The sequence below is a fragment of the Pelodiscus sinensis genome, chromosome 12, assembly GCF_052426305.1.
Source record: "Pelodiscus sinensis isolate ZL-2025 chromosome 12, ASM5242630v1, whole genome shotgun sequence".
NCBI lineage: Eukaryota > Metazoa > Chordata > Testudines > Trionychidae > Pelodiscus > Pelodiscus sinensis.
Window position 1 is genome coordinate 46,156,250 of NC_143063.1, and position 18,286 is coordinate 46,174,535.

The 18,286-nt window shown below is 50.5% G+C and overlaps 1 protein-coding gene and 1 non-coding gene across 3 annotated transcripts in view; both read right to left on the minus strand.

Moving 5' to 3' along the window:
- FBXO31 (F-box protein 31) overlaps positions 1–649 on the minus strand; it is a 50,527-nt gene extending 49,878 nt beyond the window's left edge. Inside the window, exon 1 of one of the 2 annotated variants that reach the window (XM_075939931.2) lies at positions 295–649. In XM_075939931.2, the coding sequence (XP_075796046.2) occupies positions 295–622 (328 nt within the window). In that variant the 5' untranslated portion in view covers positions 623–649. The remainder of the gene's footprint in view (positions 1–294) is intronic. The other variant, XM_075939930.2, reaches the window with a different exon arrangement.
- Positions 650–3,385: 2,736 nt separating this feature from the next.
- On the minus strand, positions 3,386–3,458 carry TRNAM-CAU (transfer RNA methionine (anticodon CAU)). The gene has a single exon. It is a non-coding gene; the product is annotated as a tRNA-Met (tRNA).
- Positions 3,459–18,286: the final 14,828 nt, after the last annotated feature.

Below are 18,286 nucleotides of genomic sequence, written 5' to 3' on the forward strand. Positions count from 1 at the left end.
CCGGGGAACCTCTGGGCCCCGAACCCCCGCTCCGGGTCTGTCCCGGACAGTGCCCCCCAGGGGAGCTCTGGGCCCCGAACCCCCGCTCCGGGTCTGTCCCGTACAGTGCCCCCAAGGGAGCTCTGGGCCCCGAACCCCCGCTCCGGGTCTGTCCCGGACAGTGCCCCCAGGGGAGCTCTGGGCCCCGAACCCCCGCTCCGGGTCTGTGCGGTCCGGAGCTCAGGGGGGACCTCTGGGCCCCGAACCCCCCCGAGCCCGGGCCCCTCGTCCCGTCCCCCCCGGCCCGGGCGGTACCTTCCCGGCAGCGCCGCCGCCAGATGGTGTCGGTGCGGAGGATGCGGCGGAAGGCGCTGCAGACCCGGGCCAGGCTGGGCAGGTCGGTGCCGGGCAGCGAGCCGAAGATCTGCACCAGGAGCTCGGGGGGCAGCTCCAGCAGGGAGAGCGGGGCCCTGGCGGGCGGGGCCGGCGCCTCCCCCGGCCCGGCTCCCTCGATCCGCTCCTCCTCAGCGTCCGTGTCGGGCTCGCTGTCGGCCGGGCCCTCCCGCCGCTGCTCCCGCTGCGCCCCGCGCCGCCGGCAGCCCCGCGCCGGCCCCACCCCGCACAGCCGCGCGCACACCGCCATGGCCGGCTGGCGGACTGGCGGAGGGCGGCTGCCGGCGGCGGCCCGCACGCGCAGGGCCCGCCCCCCGCCGGGTCCGGGCCAATCAGCAGCCTCGCTTGGCGCTGACCGCAGCGCGCCACAGACGGCGACACGCCCCGCGGGGACGTAGCCACGCCCGCTGTCACTTTCGCCGCACCTACGAGCGGCCTCCACACACTCCCGCCCCGCCCCCGCCGTCACGTGTGCCACGCCCACTCGCCGCATAGTCCGCCCACAAGGGGGGGCCGCGCCCAGTTCGTGACAGACCACGCCCCCTTGCTGAGTTACCGGCGCGTTCGAGCGGATGGCTCTCATGGCCCTCTTGGGGCTGACCCCCCCCCGCGGGGGCCACACAGCCCCCCCCACCCGTGCGGTCTGACAGCCCCCCCGCGGGGCCACACAGCCCCCCCCACCCGTGCGGTCTGACAGCCCCCCCGCGGGGCCACACAGCCCCCCCACCCGTGCGGTCTGACAGCCCCCCCGCGGGGCCACACAGCCCCCCCCACCCGTGCGGTCTGACAGCCCCCCCGCGGGGCCACACAGCCCCCCCCACCCGTGCGGTCTGACAGCCCCCCCGCGGGGCCACACAGCCCCCCCCACCCGTGCGGTCTGACAGCCCCCCCGCGGGGCCACACAGCCCCCCCCACCCGTGCGGTCTGACAGCCCCCCCGCGGGGCCACACAGCCCCCCCCACCCGTGCGGTCTGACAGCCCCCCCCCGCGGGGCCACACAGCCCCCCCAACCGTGCGGTCTGACAGCCCCCCCGCGGGGCCACACAGCCCCCCCAACCGTGCGGTCTGACAGCCCCCCCCGCGGGGCCACACAGCCCCCCAACCGTGCGGTCTGACAGCCCCCCCGCGGGGCCACACAGCCCCCCCACCCGTGCGGTCTGACAGCCCCCCCCCCGGGGCCACACAGCCCCCCCCAACCATGCGGTCTGACAGCCCCCCCGCGGGGCCACACAGCCCCCCCAACCGTGCGGTCTGACAGCCCCCCCGCGGGGCCACACAGCCCCCCCAACCGTGCGGTCTGACAGCCCCCCCCCCGCAGGGCCAGAGAGACCCCCCGTGGGCCAGCCCCCCCCGGGGCCACACAGCCCCCCCCAACCGTGCGGTCTGACAGCCCCCCCGCGGGGCCACACAGCCCCCCCACCCGTGCGGTCTGACAGCCCCCCCGCGGGGCCACACAGCCCCCCCAACCGTGCGGTCTGACAGCCCCCCCCGGGGCCACACAGCCCCCCCACCCGTGCGGTCTGACAGCCCCCCCCCCCGGGGCCACACAGCCCCCCCAACCGTGCGGTCTGACACCCCCCGCGGGGCCACACAGCCCCCCCCACCCGTGCGGTCTGACAGCCCCCCCGCGGGGCCACACAGCCCCCCCAACCGTGCGGTCTGACAGCCCCCCCCGGGGCCACACAGCCCCCCCACCCGTGCGGTCTGACAGCCCCCCCGCGGGGCCACACAGCCCCCCCAACCGTGCGGTCTGACAGCCCCCCCCCGCGGGGCCACACAGCCCCCCCACCCGTGCGGTCTGACACCCCCCCCCCGCGGGGCCACACAGCCCCCCCCAACCGTGCGGTCTGACAGCCCCCCCCCCCCCGCAGGGCCACACAGACCCCCCCCACCCGTGCGGTCTGACAGCCCCCCCCCGCGGGGCCACACAGACCCCCCAACCGTGCGGTCTGACACCCCCCGCGGGGTCACACAGACTCCCCCCACCCTGCGGTCTGACAGCCCCCCCCGCGGGGCCACACAGATCCCCCCCCCCACCCGTACGGTCTGACAGCCCCCTCCCGCAGGGCCACACAGACCCCCCCCCCACCCGTGCGGTCTGACAGCCCCCCCCTCCCGCAGGGCCACACAGACCCCCCCCCCACCCGTGCGGTCTGACACCCCCCGCGGGGTCACACAGGGTCACACAGATTCCCCCCTCCCACTCCTGGACTCTGACAGCCCCCCCCCCGCGGGGCCACACAGCCCCCCCCACCCGTAGGTCTGACAGCCCCCCCTCCCGCTGGGTCACACAGACCCCCCCCCCCCCCACCGTGCGGTCTGACACCCCCCGCGGGGTCACAAAGACCCCCCCCACCCGTGCGGTCTGACACCCCCCGCGGGGTCACACAGATCCCTCCCTTCCCACCCCTGGGTCTGACAGCCCCCCTCCCCCCTGGGCTCTGACACACCTGACCTGACCTGGCTCCCCTCCCCTCGCAGGGGGGGCACAGGAAAGCCCATCGGCTCCTGTGTGAAGGTTTCCTTGCCACGTGGAACAGACTCACAACCCAAAAGTGACCTGGGAGGTCTTGGGGGGGCTCTGCCAAGGAAGCGTGTCCGGCCTCCCGGGGGGACTTCTGCAGGCTCTGAGCCGCCCCTCTGCAGCAGAGCTGGGGGGTCCTGCATCACCCCAGAGCCCCCACCCATCACAGGTGCCAGCACCGCCCCTACTCTGCGACTAGGTTCCCACTACAGACCGTCCCAGCGGTGCTGGCAGGGAGAGTGGGAAACCCAGAGCCACCTCCCCAGCGGCGCCTTCTGGGTCCCACGGCCGGCTCATGCCCCCGCTCTTTGCAGTAGTCTCTGTTTGCAGGGATGCTGCATTGCTGGTGTCCCCGCCTTTCTCCTGGGCCAGCCCGGCTACAACACATGGTATCGCGTCTCTGCTGCCGGCTGCAGAGAAGGAGATGCTTCCTTCCTACTATCTGCATAAGAAATGTAACAGGCACGGTGAAAAAAAAATCTCAGGTCTTGCCCCGTGTGAGGATCGAACTCACGACCTTCAGATTATGAGACTGACGCGCTACCTACTGCGCTAACGAGGCTCCCTGAGAAAACTTGCTTCAGCTAGAGTCTTTAATCTTAACTTCGCAACTTTGGGCGTTTGAGTTAATTTCTATTATTTATTTTAGCTCTTCAGTGACTGTAACTATACAGCAATCCTGAAATGCTGAGAGAGGGCTCTGCTTTTGCAAAGTACCCGCCTCTCTGTGGCTTTTTGGAAGGAATTATTTTCCCTTTGTAATTTCCAAGCATTCAAACATTATTTTTCCCTTAAGAAGGACCATGTAAACATTAATTATTTTCCCCTTAAGAAGGACCATGTAAACATTAAAACACACCTTATGTTTTTTCCTCCATCTTATGAAGCATCAGTATTAGCTTTTGAGCTCTCTAAAGAGGGAACAAACTTTGTAGTAATTGTTTGTATAATACATGGTACAATAGGGACTATAGAGAGAAAACCTAGTCTCATTGACCTCATTGGGAGTTTTGCCACTGACTATAAAACAGCCAAGATTTCTCCCTTAATTGGGGTCTTATCAGAGCTGCCAATAAATACATAATAATAACAACCCACACTTAATATACTGGACCATTATATCCTCATCCTAGAAATTAAGATACCCTAGATGGGGAAATAACAGTTATTTCCATAATACTACCATCTGCCCCATGCTTGTTTACAAACAAAGCACTCACTCAAGAACTCAACCGGTCTGTGAACATGCGGGCATGATTGGGATACCTGGACAATTTGATAGGTGGAGAGAAGCTACTCTGGAGGATGTAACTCAGATAGACCTGAAACATGTGTTTTGTTTTTGGTTACATTCTCCTGCATCAGATGCTGAAGGGGCAGCTGAGCCTGGCTGTGAAATAGGGGCCAACATTTTCAAAAGTAACCATTGATTTTGGGTGCCCAGCTTGAAAGTCTTGGGCTTGATTTTCAGACAAGCTGGGCACCCACCCACAGCTCTGATTTCAATTCATGGAAGCTGCAGGTGCTCTAAGATTGTGGAAGTCCGACCCAAGATGAAGTGGGGTGGGCACCCAGAGCTTGAGTCACCCCAGACCAGTAGCCACTTTTGGAAATGTGGCTGCTTGGGAGGCATAAGAAGGAGGGGGGGGGGGGGGGAAGTGTGTGGAAAGCAAACATCTGCCTTCTATATGGATCAAATCACACAAATCCTTCCAGTTCATCTTAAGACTCACCAGTCCCCATACAGAACCACAAAAGTTCAGATACTGCTGGTCTAAAGGATTTTGTAGCCACTGTATAGTCAATTAGGGCCACTGGGCCCAGGGGGAAAAGCAGCAAAGGACGCAGTTGGGGAGTAAAACAAAGGACACCTTTATGACATTACTCCATGCTTAAACTTTGCTGCACAGAGCTGAGGAGTCCTTTCTCCTTCAGTTTTTCCCTCTTTTCTTCTCTCTCTCTCTCTCTCTCTCTCCTCTGACCCTGACACACTGCTCATCACTTGCTGACCCCTACAGTTATCTCCCTGCCTCCAATAGAATCTTATCCTCTATGTCCCCATGGCCATAAAGGAGTTATCTAACACTCAACTCAATGATAGGAGCTCCTGCTTACTCCCAAATCTCTTGGTAACAGCTTTTAATTAAAGCACCTTCCTTCAATTTCACCCCCTGAAACTGTTCAAGCCAGCAGGGGGCAGGCTGGTCCATGGTGATGCCAGATGGCTTCACCTAAGGCAGAAGGCAGCACAGGAGAGGAAATGGCTCACTAGCAAAGAAGCGGTGCCTGTGTCTACTCTAAGTATCCTGGCAGGTAGCTTGGCCAGGGGTTTGAACATGGAAGTTAGGAATCCTACTCTGGGCCAGATCCAAAACACACTGAAGTCAATGGCAGGCAAGGCTCTTTAGAGGATGCCCTCTGTAATCTTGGACCAGTCATTTGGTCTCTCTCTGTATCAAATTTCAGGATTTTAAATCCTGCCCCAGAGGGATGGAGAATTGAAGACTGCAGCTTAAGATACAAAGTGCTTGGCCAATGCTAAAGATAACTGTTGTCTCCTCACTTGGATGCAGTGGTGGTTTGAAACACCAGGGATCCTAGATTTTACAACCATGGGACAAGAGAAATTCCCATTGAATAGGATCTAGATTCTTGGACCTAGTTGGAGGGTCTTGCAATGTTGTCCACTCATATCACCAGCGGGCAAATAGTCTAAGGGTATGTCTACACTACAGAGTATTTTTCGGAAAAATGGCCATTTTTCTGAAAAAAATTCACTTATGTCCACACTGCAATTGTGTTCTTTCGAAAGAAAATCGAAAGTACAGAGGGGTTTTTCCAACACTGGTAAAACTCTTCCTATGAGAAAGAAGCCTTTTTCCGAAAGAACTCTTTCGGAAAAAGGCACATGTGGACAGGGAAGAGGGAGTTCTTTCACAAGAAGAGGAAAGAGGAAAAAGCACAGGTGCCCTGGTAGCCATTCTGCCCATCGGAATCACAGTTTACATGCGAGAGAGCATCCATTCAGCTTTTTCAATGTGCTTTGGCAGCATGGAAGCTCTCTTTTGGAAGAATTTTTTTTGGAAGATCTCTTCCAGAAAAGCTTCTTCCAAAAGGAGTCTGCAGTCTAGACATAGCCTAGGTGACAGCTCCTGATGTTGCTAGAGGCAGAGAGGAGACATGGGGGGATGGGCCAAAGAGATAGAAATAGTGGGGGATGTGTTGGATCAGAACCCTTATATTTAAATCTCCTCAGAACCTCCTCTGGAGGTTTAACTCACTTTCTGTTAGATTATCAAACAAACATTTTCTGCTGTTATCTAAGCTCCTTACCCTGAGTGCTATTGACCTTACTTTTCCTGGGAGGGTTAAGGATAAACATGTTGTATTATTCACTTACACCACTCACGTGCTCTCTGGTACTGCCAAGTGCTTGAATAGCTTTAATGCCTGCCCAAGAATTACTGCAGTGTTCTAGAATAATAGCCCCATATGCTTCAGTTTCAGTATTACCAGCTGCAGTGCTTTGGAGCTGTTACTGTAGAACTTTTGAATAAGGGATGTACTGAAAAGTGAAACATGTCCATTCCATTCCTTTTTAGCAATAAAGGGCCTGATATAGCTTAATATAGCACCTACTAAAGACAGTCCCCATTTTTCTGGAATCCTGCAGAGTTTAAACCTTCCCAGGCTCTGTGACAAGATGCACCATCAACTGATGGCACAATTGGCAAATTATAAGATCAACAACTATTACAGAGGAAGGGATTATTTATTTGCCAGTTGGCAAGAGAAAGAGAAGGATAAGATGGTCAGTCTACAGATGGGGCTCCTCCAAGGAAAACCCAGAGCGCTGCAGAAATTGCAATTGATGGCTCAGTGGCTTTTTTGTCTTTGAGTCAATGCTGAACCAAATGCCACTGCATGGTGTAATGGGTTGGTGAACTTATGGGGATGTAATTTGTTTAATGAGCTGTAAGACTGGTTGATCACCTGTGGTCCTAATCATGTGTAGTCATTAAAGACAGTGGCAATTTCCCAGGAAAAGGGTTGTTATTTTCAGTGTCTTGGCCAGATTCCAGTCTGAGTAATTACATTTTGTCTGTCTAAATACTCCAGCAGGTTCAGTTCTGAGAAGAAGCATTATGCAGTGTTTAGATCATGGGGCTGAGAATCAGGTGTTCTATGTTCTATTTTTGGCTATACTACGGAGTAATAGTTGTGTACTTGTGGTCAGGTCATGAACCAGTTCATGCCTCAATCTATACAATGAGAAAGATATTTAACCAACCCACAGACTTAATCGATATTTGTAACAGGCTGGGAAATCCTTTAATTCAAGGTGTTCTAAACAGAGTGGAAAATATTATTATGATAAGACATTATTCCACAACCTCTTCCCCCCCACAAAGTATAGAGTTTATCATGCTTGCTAAGGGAGTGTGGCTCTATATAAATATAAGTTATTCTTTCCCAGTTGCCAAAAATCAGCCGACTCAGTGTTTTTACAGAAAAAAACTTCATCTTCAAAGTAGATTTTTGAGGCCAAGAAATGTTTGTTCAAACACCAGCATCATTAACTGACAATAATATGTGGTATCTGGGAAAAGTACTTATTGTGCAATGCCCTCTGCAAAGCTAACTTGGGGAATAGAAAGCATAGCTGTTCTGCACTACCCATAAGAGTTAGTATTGCTTCTTGTTATTCTTAATTACTTGCTCAGCAAGGGCAAAAGTTATGGGGCAGAGGTTGTTTTCCAAGAAAAAAAACCTCCTGAGGATTTTCAATATTAAGGCAAATGTGAGGGCTAAATTCTCAACAGAACCATTCTAAATTATTACAGATCCTAGCTGTTTCTCAATCTGGTACCAGAATAATCTGTATAAATTGGTAAATGGCTGCACCTATTATATTTAGTATATTCCAGACCGTCAATGTCCTTTCACCAATGTAAAGGGTCAGGTTTAGCTCAATAAAAACTCTAGAAACTTCACATACATTCAGAAAATCTCTCACCAGCTCCGTTACCTGGCTTTTTCCTGTTCATACTAGTTGACAGAACTTTCTCTTTCTTGGCATGGGAAGTGGGGGGAGGGAAAAAGCAAAGGGAAGGAAGAAACAAATTGCCACATTTTTTCTGAGCAAGGACATTGGTTAGACAGTAAACCTCATGGTAGTGACTGGCAATAGAGTGCAATAGTTTCCTTCCCTTCTTGTGGACTTCCACTTGTAAAATTTTTTAATGTTTTTCCTCTCAATGTGCATGAATTTAATGCTGGTATCAGGTGCTTACCTGACAACTCTGGAGACTAACATCCTCTATTTAGCAACAGAACAAATACAAAGCTAAAAGCAAAGGAATAAACTTCTTCCATGAAGTATAAAACCCTTTTGCACATCAGGGAAGTCTGGAATAGATTTGTAATTCTGACTGTGAAATATATTTCAATGGGAAAAGTACTTATTGTGCAATGTTAGTCTATAAGGTGCCACAGGACTTCTCATTGTTTATATTTCAGTGTGCTCTCACTGGTATGGAAACCTGAATGAGTACTGGGAAGTGAGCTTTCCTCATGTGACCCCCATGAAAGTCCTAGTTGAGTTAAAGGAGGAAGTTAGCTGCTGCTTCCCAGCTTGGGTTTCATGACAGTGAACTATACACAGCAATTTTCTGTTTTATAGCAATAACTGTGGCTCACATGCCAAAAACATTGTTGCAAAAGGTGTTCCTGCAAATCTACAGTGCTAAGTCCTAAGAACATAAAAAACAATATATTGCATCAGACCAGTGGGCTATCTAGCACAGTGTCCTGTCTTCTGACAGCAGCCACTGTCAGATGCTTCAGTGGGAATAAACAGAACAATGTCCAACAATCCACCCTCTGTGTCATCCAATACCAGCTTCTGGAGGTTTAGAGACACCCAAAGCATGGGGTTGCATCCATATCCATCTTGGCTAACAGCCTTTGATGGGCCTATCCTCCATGAAGTTGTCTAATTTGTTTTTTAATCCAATTATACTGTTGGCCTTCACAACATCCCCTGGCAATGAGTTCCACAGGTTGATTCTGTGTTGTGTGAAGTACTTGATTATGTTTATCCTAGTCAAAGATTTAGCAAACCATTCTGGAGAAAACCAGCCGACTGTTTAACAATAAGGCTATGTCTAGACTACAACGTTTTTGCAAAAAAAGGGTATGCAAATGCGCTCCACATTTTGCATACCTTTTTCCGCTTTTTTTTTTTCGGAAGAGGCTTTTTTGAAATTTGGTTCATCAACCCTGGGCCAAATTTCAGAAAAAAAACCTTTCTTTTGGAAGATCTCTTCTTCCTCATGGAACGAGGAAGACAGGGCTTCCAAAACAGCGCGTTTGCTCTTCCTCCAAAAAAAGTGGAAAAGTAAATGCATTCCCTGGATGCAGCAGAGTTTTTGTATCCCGAAAAGTCTAGATATACCCTAAATGTCCACACTTGCGGCTTCTTGCGCGAGTAATATGCAAATGAGGCTAAGTATGGAATATTGCTGAGCCTCATTTGCATACCTAATGAGCCACCATTTTTTTCAGAACCTCTTGCGCAACGCCGTTACACCTATTACTTTTCAGGAAGAACGGCATTGTGCAAGAGGGTTTTTCTTGCGCAAGAAGAGGCAGTGTAGATGCTCCTTCTTGCACAAGAGCCTCTTCTGAAAAAAATGGTGGCTCATTAGGTATGCAAATGAGGCTCAGCGATATTCCACACTTAGCCTCATTTGCATATTACTCACGCAAGAATCCACGACCAAAGGTCCATCTAGCTCAGTATTCTGTCTTCCGAAAGTGGCCAATGCCAGTTGTCCCAGAGGGAATTAACAGAACAGGGTAATCATCAAGTGATACCACCCCTGTTGCCCATTCCCCACTTCTGACAAACAGAGGGTAGGGACATCATCACTACCCATCCTGGCTAATAGTCATTGATGTTCCTATCCTCCATTAATTTATCTAGCTCCTTTTTGAACCCTGTTAAAACCTTGACTTTCACAATACTATACTGGAAAGAGGGGAAACAAACAGTGGTGGGCCAGACAAATGCTTGAGAAATGGCTTATTTTGTAGCAGAGAAAGCTAGTAACAAGGATAAGGGGAGACTGGGAAAGCTATAACTGAAGGCATAAGGGTATGTGTTGGCCCCAACAATTCTGGTGAGATGGAAAAACAGACCACTTCTACCTGAATTAGCTAGGTTGGTTCCAGAGAAGGCATGTTGAGGAGAGAGAGAGAGAGCAGCGGGGCAGGACACCCAGTGAGTGTCCTAAAGGGGAGCCTGCTGTCACTATAAATAACTGGTTATATGACTATTTATAGAGTGCTAATGTGAGCCCCATTAGCCTGGGCTGGAAGACTCGTCCCTAAGTGTGGGATAGACATTCCCTCAGAAGCCATCTTATCATTACTGATGTGTGATAATCACTTTCTAAGGGTGAATGATTGTGGACTCTGGCGTATGTCTGGTTGAATAAAAGCTGAGATAAGTGGCTATTCTCTGCCATTCTAGCATCTTTAATTTAAATATAGTATTGCTCTTACAAGAGGGCATTTAAGGAATTGTACAGGATCAGCTTTTTCCCAACAGCAGGTCCCAGTAGGGAAAATATTCCTTTGTCTAGTTGAAGTTGCTATAGATAATGAAAGCTGGCTTCTGAGAGAACAAGATGTGTTTTTGCTGTCTCAGTATTGCTTCACTTTGCTCAGTAGCCTTTGAGACTCAGTCACTGGAGTCTGTGTAAGCTGTATTCAAATTTAATACCTGTACATAATGTCTCTCTCAGGGCTGAAATATTCTGCTGCAGTTTGCAGGAACGAAAGTCTTGGCGCAGGATTCTCTGATTGTGGGCCTCTGTAATCTTGCACAGAGCTGCCTTCTAACAAATAACACCATGGCTAATGCCTAGTGTGTTCTATTTCAGGTTTGACAGCTAGTGTAACCAGCTGGATAGGGCACAGGAATGAGAGTCAGAGCCTAGGCTCAGCTTTGTCACTGACCTGTGGAAACCCTCGATAAGTCACTTCATCTCTCTGTCCTCCTCTATTGCCCCCTCTGTGAAGTGGAAATGATACCCTTTTTTGTAAACTGCATGAAATGTTAAAAGCATTATATAGACCAGATTTTCAAGAGGGCTTTACTGCCATTTACACATCTGTATCAAATACTCTGATTTTCAAAAGTGCTCTGTATTCACTAACTCCCACTAAGAATAGGAAGAGCTGCTGGGTGCTAACTACTTTTAGACTCCTGGCTGCACCTAAGAGTGCCAGGAATTGGTATTTCCTGGCCTGCTGCCCACAGGGCCAGATTAAGGGGAGGGCTAACCAGGCAGCTGCCTGGGGCACCAACCTATGGGGGGCGCCTGATGGCAGCTGTAAGGGGTGCCGTGCGCCTGGCCACATGGCGCCCCTTAGAGCTGCCATCAGGAGCCGCGTGGCCCCTGGCCCTGGGCACGTGGCGCCTGATGACAGCTCTAAGGGGCGCAGTGCGCCGGGGGGCAGGGCCGTGCATGCGCCGTGCACCCGGTGGCGGAGCCATGAATGCATTGTGCGCTCACTGCCCCGGGCACAGGAATGGCTCGAGCCAGCCCTGGCTGCCCACGGTCCTGAGGGCATGTCTATGCAGCAGGGCAAAAGTCAAATAAGATACACAACTTCAGCTGCATCAATTGCATAGCTGAAGTCGAAATAGCTTAATTCAGCTTTTTGTCTACACAGCAGGAAGTTGAAGGAAGAACACTCTTACTCCTCATGCAATGAGGGTTACAGGAGTCAGAGTAAGAAGTCCTCCATCTTGACATTATTTCAAATAACGGCTTACTGTTTAGACGCACATTTTGTTATTTCAAAATAACGTCAGTTATTCCAAAATAAGGCTGCTGTGTAGATGCACCCTGAGAGAGCAGCAATTCAGAGAAATGGATTCTAATTCTGTGTATTGTCTAAAACTTAGAATGATTTTTCTTATTCAGAAGTAGAGTGGCTCCAACAGAGAGCCCCTTACTGAAAGCAGCTTTTAAAAGCTGTTCTCTTTAAGAGAGTTCTCCCTATTTGGCAATCAGTGGGTAGAGGGATCAAGCATCGATTTTATTCCTGTAGTTTAGGTTTTAAATGCACTCGTCTTCCTGCTGATGGTCAGCCAACTTGTTCCATATGATAGATGGAAACATTCGCAGACCTCAAGGCTGTCATTTTCAGTCAGTCATGTTTTGTAGTGATCTCATCCTATGATTATATAGCTACCGGAAATACTGGGCCTTGAATCATAAGGTACCTACTGAGCATTCCTTGCAAAATGAGAACAGGGCATCTTGTAATTTTAATGTATATTTCCTTCCTAGACACCGTAGTACAAGTAATCACCTAACTCATCAGCCCATTGATTCAGAGATCCCCAATGCAGTGAAGCATTTCCTCTTGCTCAGAATGTTGTCTGACTGGTTGAAGAAGAAGCACTGACTTTAATGCCCATCATGGCAAGGTCATGGGGCATCCTGATAACTTAGATAATAAGGCAATTAAAATTCAAAACAATTTGGCTTTACCAGAGGCTAGTGGCTGTGACAGGCATAAATGAAAACTGGGTTGGCAACTGAAATGGTTTGGGTTCTGCTACAGTTCTAACAAGATTGATACATTGATATGCTTTGCTCCAGGTTTCACAATGAAGATTTGTCCACACTAGGATTTAGAGGTTGTGATGTCAGAGTTATTTAGCTCTACCTAATAAGCACCTTTTAAAATTCTCTAGGTGAGGCACAGCAATTGTATGTTAGTATGTGCAGCTGAACATATGAGAAACAAGAAGCTTCAGGGGGTAGCTGAGTTAGCAGTACAGGATAAACTTAAAAAACAACAAATGATCTGGTAGCACTTTATAGACTAACAAAATATGTCGATGGTATCATTAGGTTTCATGGGCACAGCCCACTTCTTCAGATGACCAGAGTTTTGAGTTTAGGATGTGCAGACCCAAAATTAATAGGGGAGAAGGGGCAGGGGGAGGGGAGGAGGAAAAAAAGAGGGGGCAAGAAAGAAGAAGCAGAGGGTATGGAAATATCAAAGGGAAAAACAGGAAGGCAGAACTGGGAATGAGGTACTTCCCAGGTTCTTAGGTCTGCACATCCTAAACTCAAAACTCCGGTCATCTGAAGTGTGTGCCCATGAAAGCTCATGATACCATCTACATGTTTTGTTAGTCTATAAAGTGCTATCAGACCCTTTGTTTTTGAAGTTTGAAGTAAGTTTTTGAAGTTTATGTGAAAAATAGTTGCAGTTACTTAGGCCAGGTCTACACAGCAGACCTGTATCCGTATGACTCAGTTGTTCAGGAGTGTGAAAAATCCACTCCCTGAGTGACAGAGTTATAAAGATTTCACTCCCTGTATAAACAGTGCTTTACAGATGAGAGAGCTTCTCCTGCCAAGATAGCTACCACCTCTTGAGGAGGAGGATTAACTATGCTGATGGGGGAAGCTCTCCTATGGACATAGGAATGTCTTCTTTAAAGTGAAAAACAAAGGGTCTGGTATCAAGTATCAGAGGGGTAGCCGTGTTAGTCTGAATCTGCAAAAGCGACGAGGAGTCCTGTGGCACCTTAGGGTATGTCTACACTAGAAAGTTAGTTCGAACTAACGGACGTTAGTTCGAACTAACTTTCCTATGCGCTACACTAGCTCTCCGCTAGTTCGAATTTGAATCGAACTAGCGGAGCGCTTAGTTCGAACTAGGTAAACCTCATTTTACGAGGACTAACGCCTAGTTCGAACTAGCTAGTTCGAACTAAGGGCTGTGTAGCCCTTTAGTTCGAACTAGTGGGAGGCTAGCCCTCCCCAGGTTTCCCTGGTGGCCACTCTGGCCAACACCAGGGAAACTCTATGCCCCCCTCCCGGCCCCGGACCCCTTAAAGGGGCACGGGCTGGCTACGGTGCCCGTGCCAGGTGCAAGCCTGCCAGCACCCAGCTAGCAGACCCTGCACCTGGCACGGCACAGAGCCACCCACCCGATGCCCCCCAGCCCACCCCCTCTTGCCGGGACCAGGCTGGCGGCTCCCGGGAGCTTGCCCTGGACCGCAAGAGGCGGGCACCTTCCTGGGCTAGTGCGGACATCGTGGACCTCGTCCACGATCTCCGCACTAGGCACAGGAAAGTGGCCGGCTAGGGCAGGAGAGCTGCCAGCCTGGCTACCCAGGAGCAGGTGTGCATGAAAATCAAGGGGGTCCACTGAGACCCCCGACCCTGAGCCCTGAGCTTACAATGGCCGTCCTGGGTCAGACCAAAGGTCCATCTAGCCCAGTAGCCTGTCTGCCAACAGCGGCCAACCCTAGGGACCCTGGAGGGGATGGACCGAAGACAATGACCAAGCCATTTGTCTCGTGCCATCCCTCTCCAGCCTTCCACAAACTTTGGGCAGGGACACCACTCCTACCCCCTGGCTAATAGCACTCCATGGACCCAACCTCCATGACTTGATCTCACTTCCCTTTAAACTCTGTTCTAGTTCTAGCCTTCACAGCCTCCTGCAGCAAGGAGTTCCACAGGTTAACTATTTGCTTTGTGAAGAACAACTTTCTCTTACTAGTTTGAAGCCTGCTACCCATTCCTTTCCTTTGGTGTCCTCTAGTCCTTCTTTATGGGAACTCATGAAGAACTTTTCTGAATGCACCCTCTCCACCCAACCCCTGCTTTTAGAGACCTCTATCCTGTCCCCCCTCCGTCTCCTCTTTTCTAAGCTGAACAGTCCCAGTCTCTGTAGCCTCTCTTCATCTGGGACCTGTTCCCAACCCCTGATCATGTTAGTTGCCCTCCCCTCTCCCAGCCTTTCTCTTCCCCTCTCCCACCTCCTTTTCCCAGTCTCCCCCAGTTTTTTTCAATAAAGACAGAGTCAATGTTGGAAGAAACGTTATCTTTATTTTGTACATCAATAAGAAGGGGGGCTAGGGAAGGGCAAGTGGAAGAAGGTGAGGGAGGAATGGGGTACGAGCCCCCGATGGGGAGGACTGGGCTGGCTCTGCGGGCTTCTGGGGGTGGAAGCTCTCCTGCAGCCCCCCAATTACTCCCTCTCCCCAGATGGCAGCCTGCGGCAAGTGCAGCCGGGCTGATGGCCGAGTGGTGTGATGTGCCCAGTGTGGGCACTCAGGGCACTCCAAGCCAGAACTTCTTTGCAAGCGGGGCACCCCTTAGAACTGTGTGTCCGGGGTGGGGGTCGGGACCCTTTAAGCGCAGCCCTCGGCTAGCCTGAGACAGTATCTCCATGCTCTAAGTCCTCCTTTTATGCCCTGCCGGCACTGCTTCCGGCCAGCCTTAAGCCCTGTTCAGAGTCCACTCAATGTGGACTTACTAGTTCGAACTAGCAAAACGCTAGTTCGAACTAGTTTTTAGTTCTAGATGCGTTAGTTCGAACTAGCTTAGTTCGAATTAACTAATTCGAACTAAGTTAGTTCGAACTAGCGCTGTAGTGTAGACGTACCCTTATAGACTAACTGAAGTGTAGGAGCATAAGCTTTCGTGGGCAAAGACCCACTTCGTCAGATGCATGTAGTGGAAATTTCCAGAGGCAGGAATAAATATGCAGGCCAGGATCAGGCTGGAGATGATGAGGTGATCCAATCAAGGAGGATGAGGCCCACTTCTAGCAGCTGATCTGGAGGTGTGAATTCCAAGGGAACAGAAGCTGCTTTTGTAGTTAGCAAGCCATTCACAGTCTTTGTTTAATCCAGAGTTGATTGTGTCAAACTTAAAGATGAACTGTAGCTCAGCAGTTTCTCTTTGAAGTCTGGTCCTGAAGTTTTTTTGCTGCAGGATGGCTACTTTTAGATCTGCAATTGTGTGTCCAGGAAGATTGAAGTGTTCCCCTACAGGTTTTTGTATGTTGCCATTCCTAATATCAGATTTGTGTCCATTGATTCTTTTACGTAGTGACTGTCCTGTTTGGCCGATGTATATAGCAGTGGGGCATTGTTGGCACATGATGGCATATATCACGTTGGTGGATGTGCAGGAGAATGTACCAGTGACAGTATGGCTGATCTGGTTAGGTCCTGTGATGGTGTTGCTGGTGTAAATATGTGGGCAGAGTTGGCACCGAGGTTTGTTGCAAGGATTGGTTCCTGAGTTCGAGTTATTATGGTGCGATGTGTAGTTGCTGGTGAGAACATGCTTCAGGTTGGCGGGTTGTCTGTGGGCAAGAACCGGCCTACCTCCCAAGGCCTGTGAAAGCGAGGGATCATTGTCCAGGATGGGTTGAAGATCACTAATGATGCGTTGGAGAGGTTTTAGCTGGGGACTGTAGGTGATGGCCAGTGGTGTTCTGTTGGTTTCTTTCTTGGGCTTGTCCCGTAGCAGGAGGCTTCTGGGTACACGTCTGGCTCTCTCAATCTGTCTCCTCACTTCCTCGTGTGGGTATCGCAGTTTACAGAATGCTTGTTGAAGATCTTGTAGGTGTAGGTCTCTGTCTGAGGGGTTGGAGCATATGCGGTTGTACCTCAGTGCTTGGCTGTAAACAATGGATCGTGTGGTGTGTCCGGGATGGAAACTGGAGGCATGCAGGTAAGTATAGCGGTCGGTAGGTTTTCGGTATAGGGTGGTATTGATATGACCGTCACTTAATTGTATCGTGGTGTCCAGGAAATGGACCTCCCGTGTAGATTGGTCCATGCTGAGGTTGATGGTGGGGTGGAAGCTGTTGAAATCATGGTGAAATTCTTCCAGAGTCTCCTTCCCATGGGTCCAGATGATGAAGATGTCATCGATGTAGCACTTTATAGACTAACAAAACATATACAGGCAGTCCCCGGGTTACATGGATCCGACTTACATCGGATCCCTACTTACAAACGGGGTAAGGTAACCCCGCACTAGCTGCTTCCCCCCGGCAGACCAGGGAGACGCGAAGCTAGCGCCCTTCCCCAGCAGACTAGGGAGACGCGGAGCGGCTTTTCTCAGCAGACACCTCAGCTTGAGAATAAAGGACTGAGGGAAGTGAGGTGTGGGAGAATAAAACTGAGCTCTGGAGAAATGTTTGGCTAGAGTTTCCCCTACAATATGTACCAGTTCCGACTTACATACAAATTCAACTTAAGAACGAACCTACAGTCCCTATCTTGTACGTAACCCGGGGACTGCCTGTAGATGGTATCATGAGCTTTCGTGGGCACAGCCCACTTCTTCAGATGACCGGAGTTTTGAGTTTAGGATGTGCAGACCCAACAGATCAGAGTAGACAATATGTGGAGTCCTTACAGCCTGTAACTTAAATAATATCATTGAGCTCTCTAGGTGGTTTCTTGATACAGTTGGGGGAAATGACCCATGTTACCAAACCTGATTGGGTCTGGGACTGTTGCTTAGCATCTCTGAAGAATTTGAGATCTCTTTTTTCCCAGAAAGGAGTCTCTTGCTTATTTTATGTAGCCACCCATCTTTAGGCTAAGAGTCTGGGAAGCGCAAAACAATGACTAGAGATGAGGATTGCTGATCAGATTTGTCATAACAGCATCTATATTTTAATAGTGACATTTAGTTTGTGCAGTTCATAGATGTTCTCTGAGATGTGGTCAGTGTGTGTGCATGGGGTGAGCAGGTGATCTCTGAAAAGGAGAATGGAATGGGGAAGAGTGAATTGTTTTAGCTATTATTTAGCTGCAGGAGCTTCCTGCATAGATTGCAGAACAAACTGAATCTAGACCCAGAAGAATAGTAATAGAGATGTAGCCGTGTTGATCTGAGGAAGTGGGTCTGGCCCACAAAAGCTCATCACCTAATAAACCATCTTGTTAGTCTTTAAAGTGCTGCATAGTCCTCTCTTTTGTTTCAGCTAGACCCAGAAGCTGTGCGTACACAAGTATTTACTTCCTATGCTTATGCTACCACAATGCAAGTGTGATGGACACCATCTCTGCTAATAAGGGACTGAATTTGGGAGGGACCTCTAGAGCTGAAAGCATGAGTCTTAAGCTATAACGACAAAGAGCTAGGTTCGATAACTAGATAACTACAGGTTGTAATAAATCCATATCCTGTCTTGATCAGATATAGGCTTTATCTACACTTAACAATTTAAAGGATAGCCACAGCAGCACTTTAAACTGAAAGTGGGGCCATGTGGCACGAGCGCTGGGAGAGCTCTATGTAAACCACACTTGCGAGGGGAGTACCTAACAGCACTGAGGCTGTGTCTAGACTACACCTCTCTGTCGACAGAGAGATGTAGATTAGACATGTCAAAATTGCTAATGAAGCAGGGATTTAAATATCCTGTGCTTCATTAGCATAAACATGGACGCCATTCATTTTTTGAGGATCTGTCGAAAAAGGGTTTATTTTCGACAGATCCGCGTCTAGACTGCCTTTTTTTTTTTCCCCT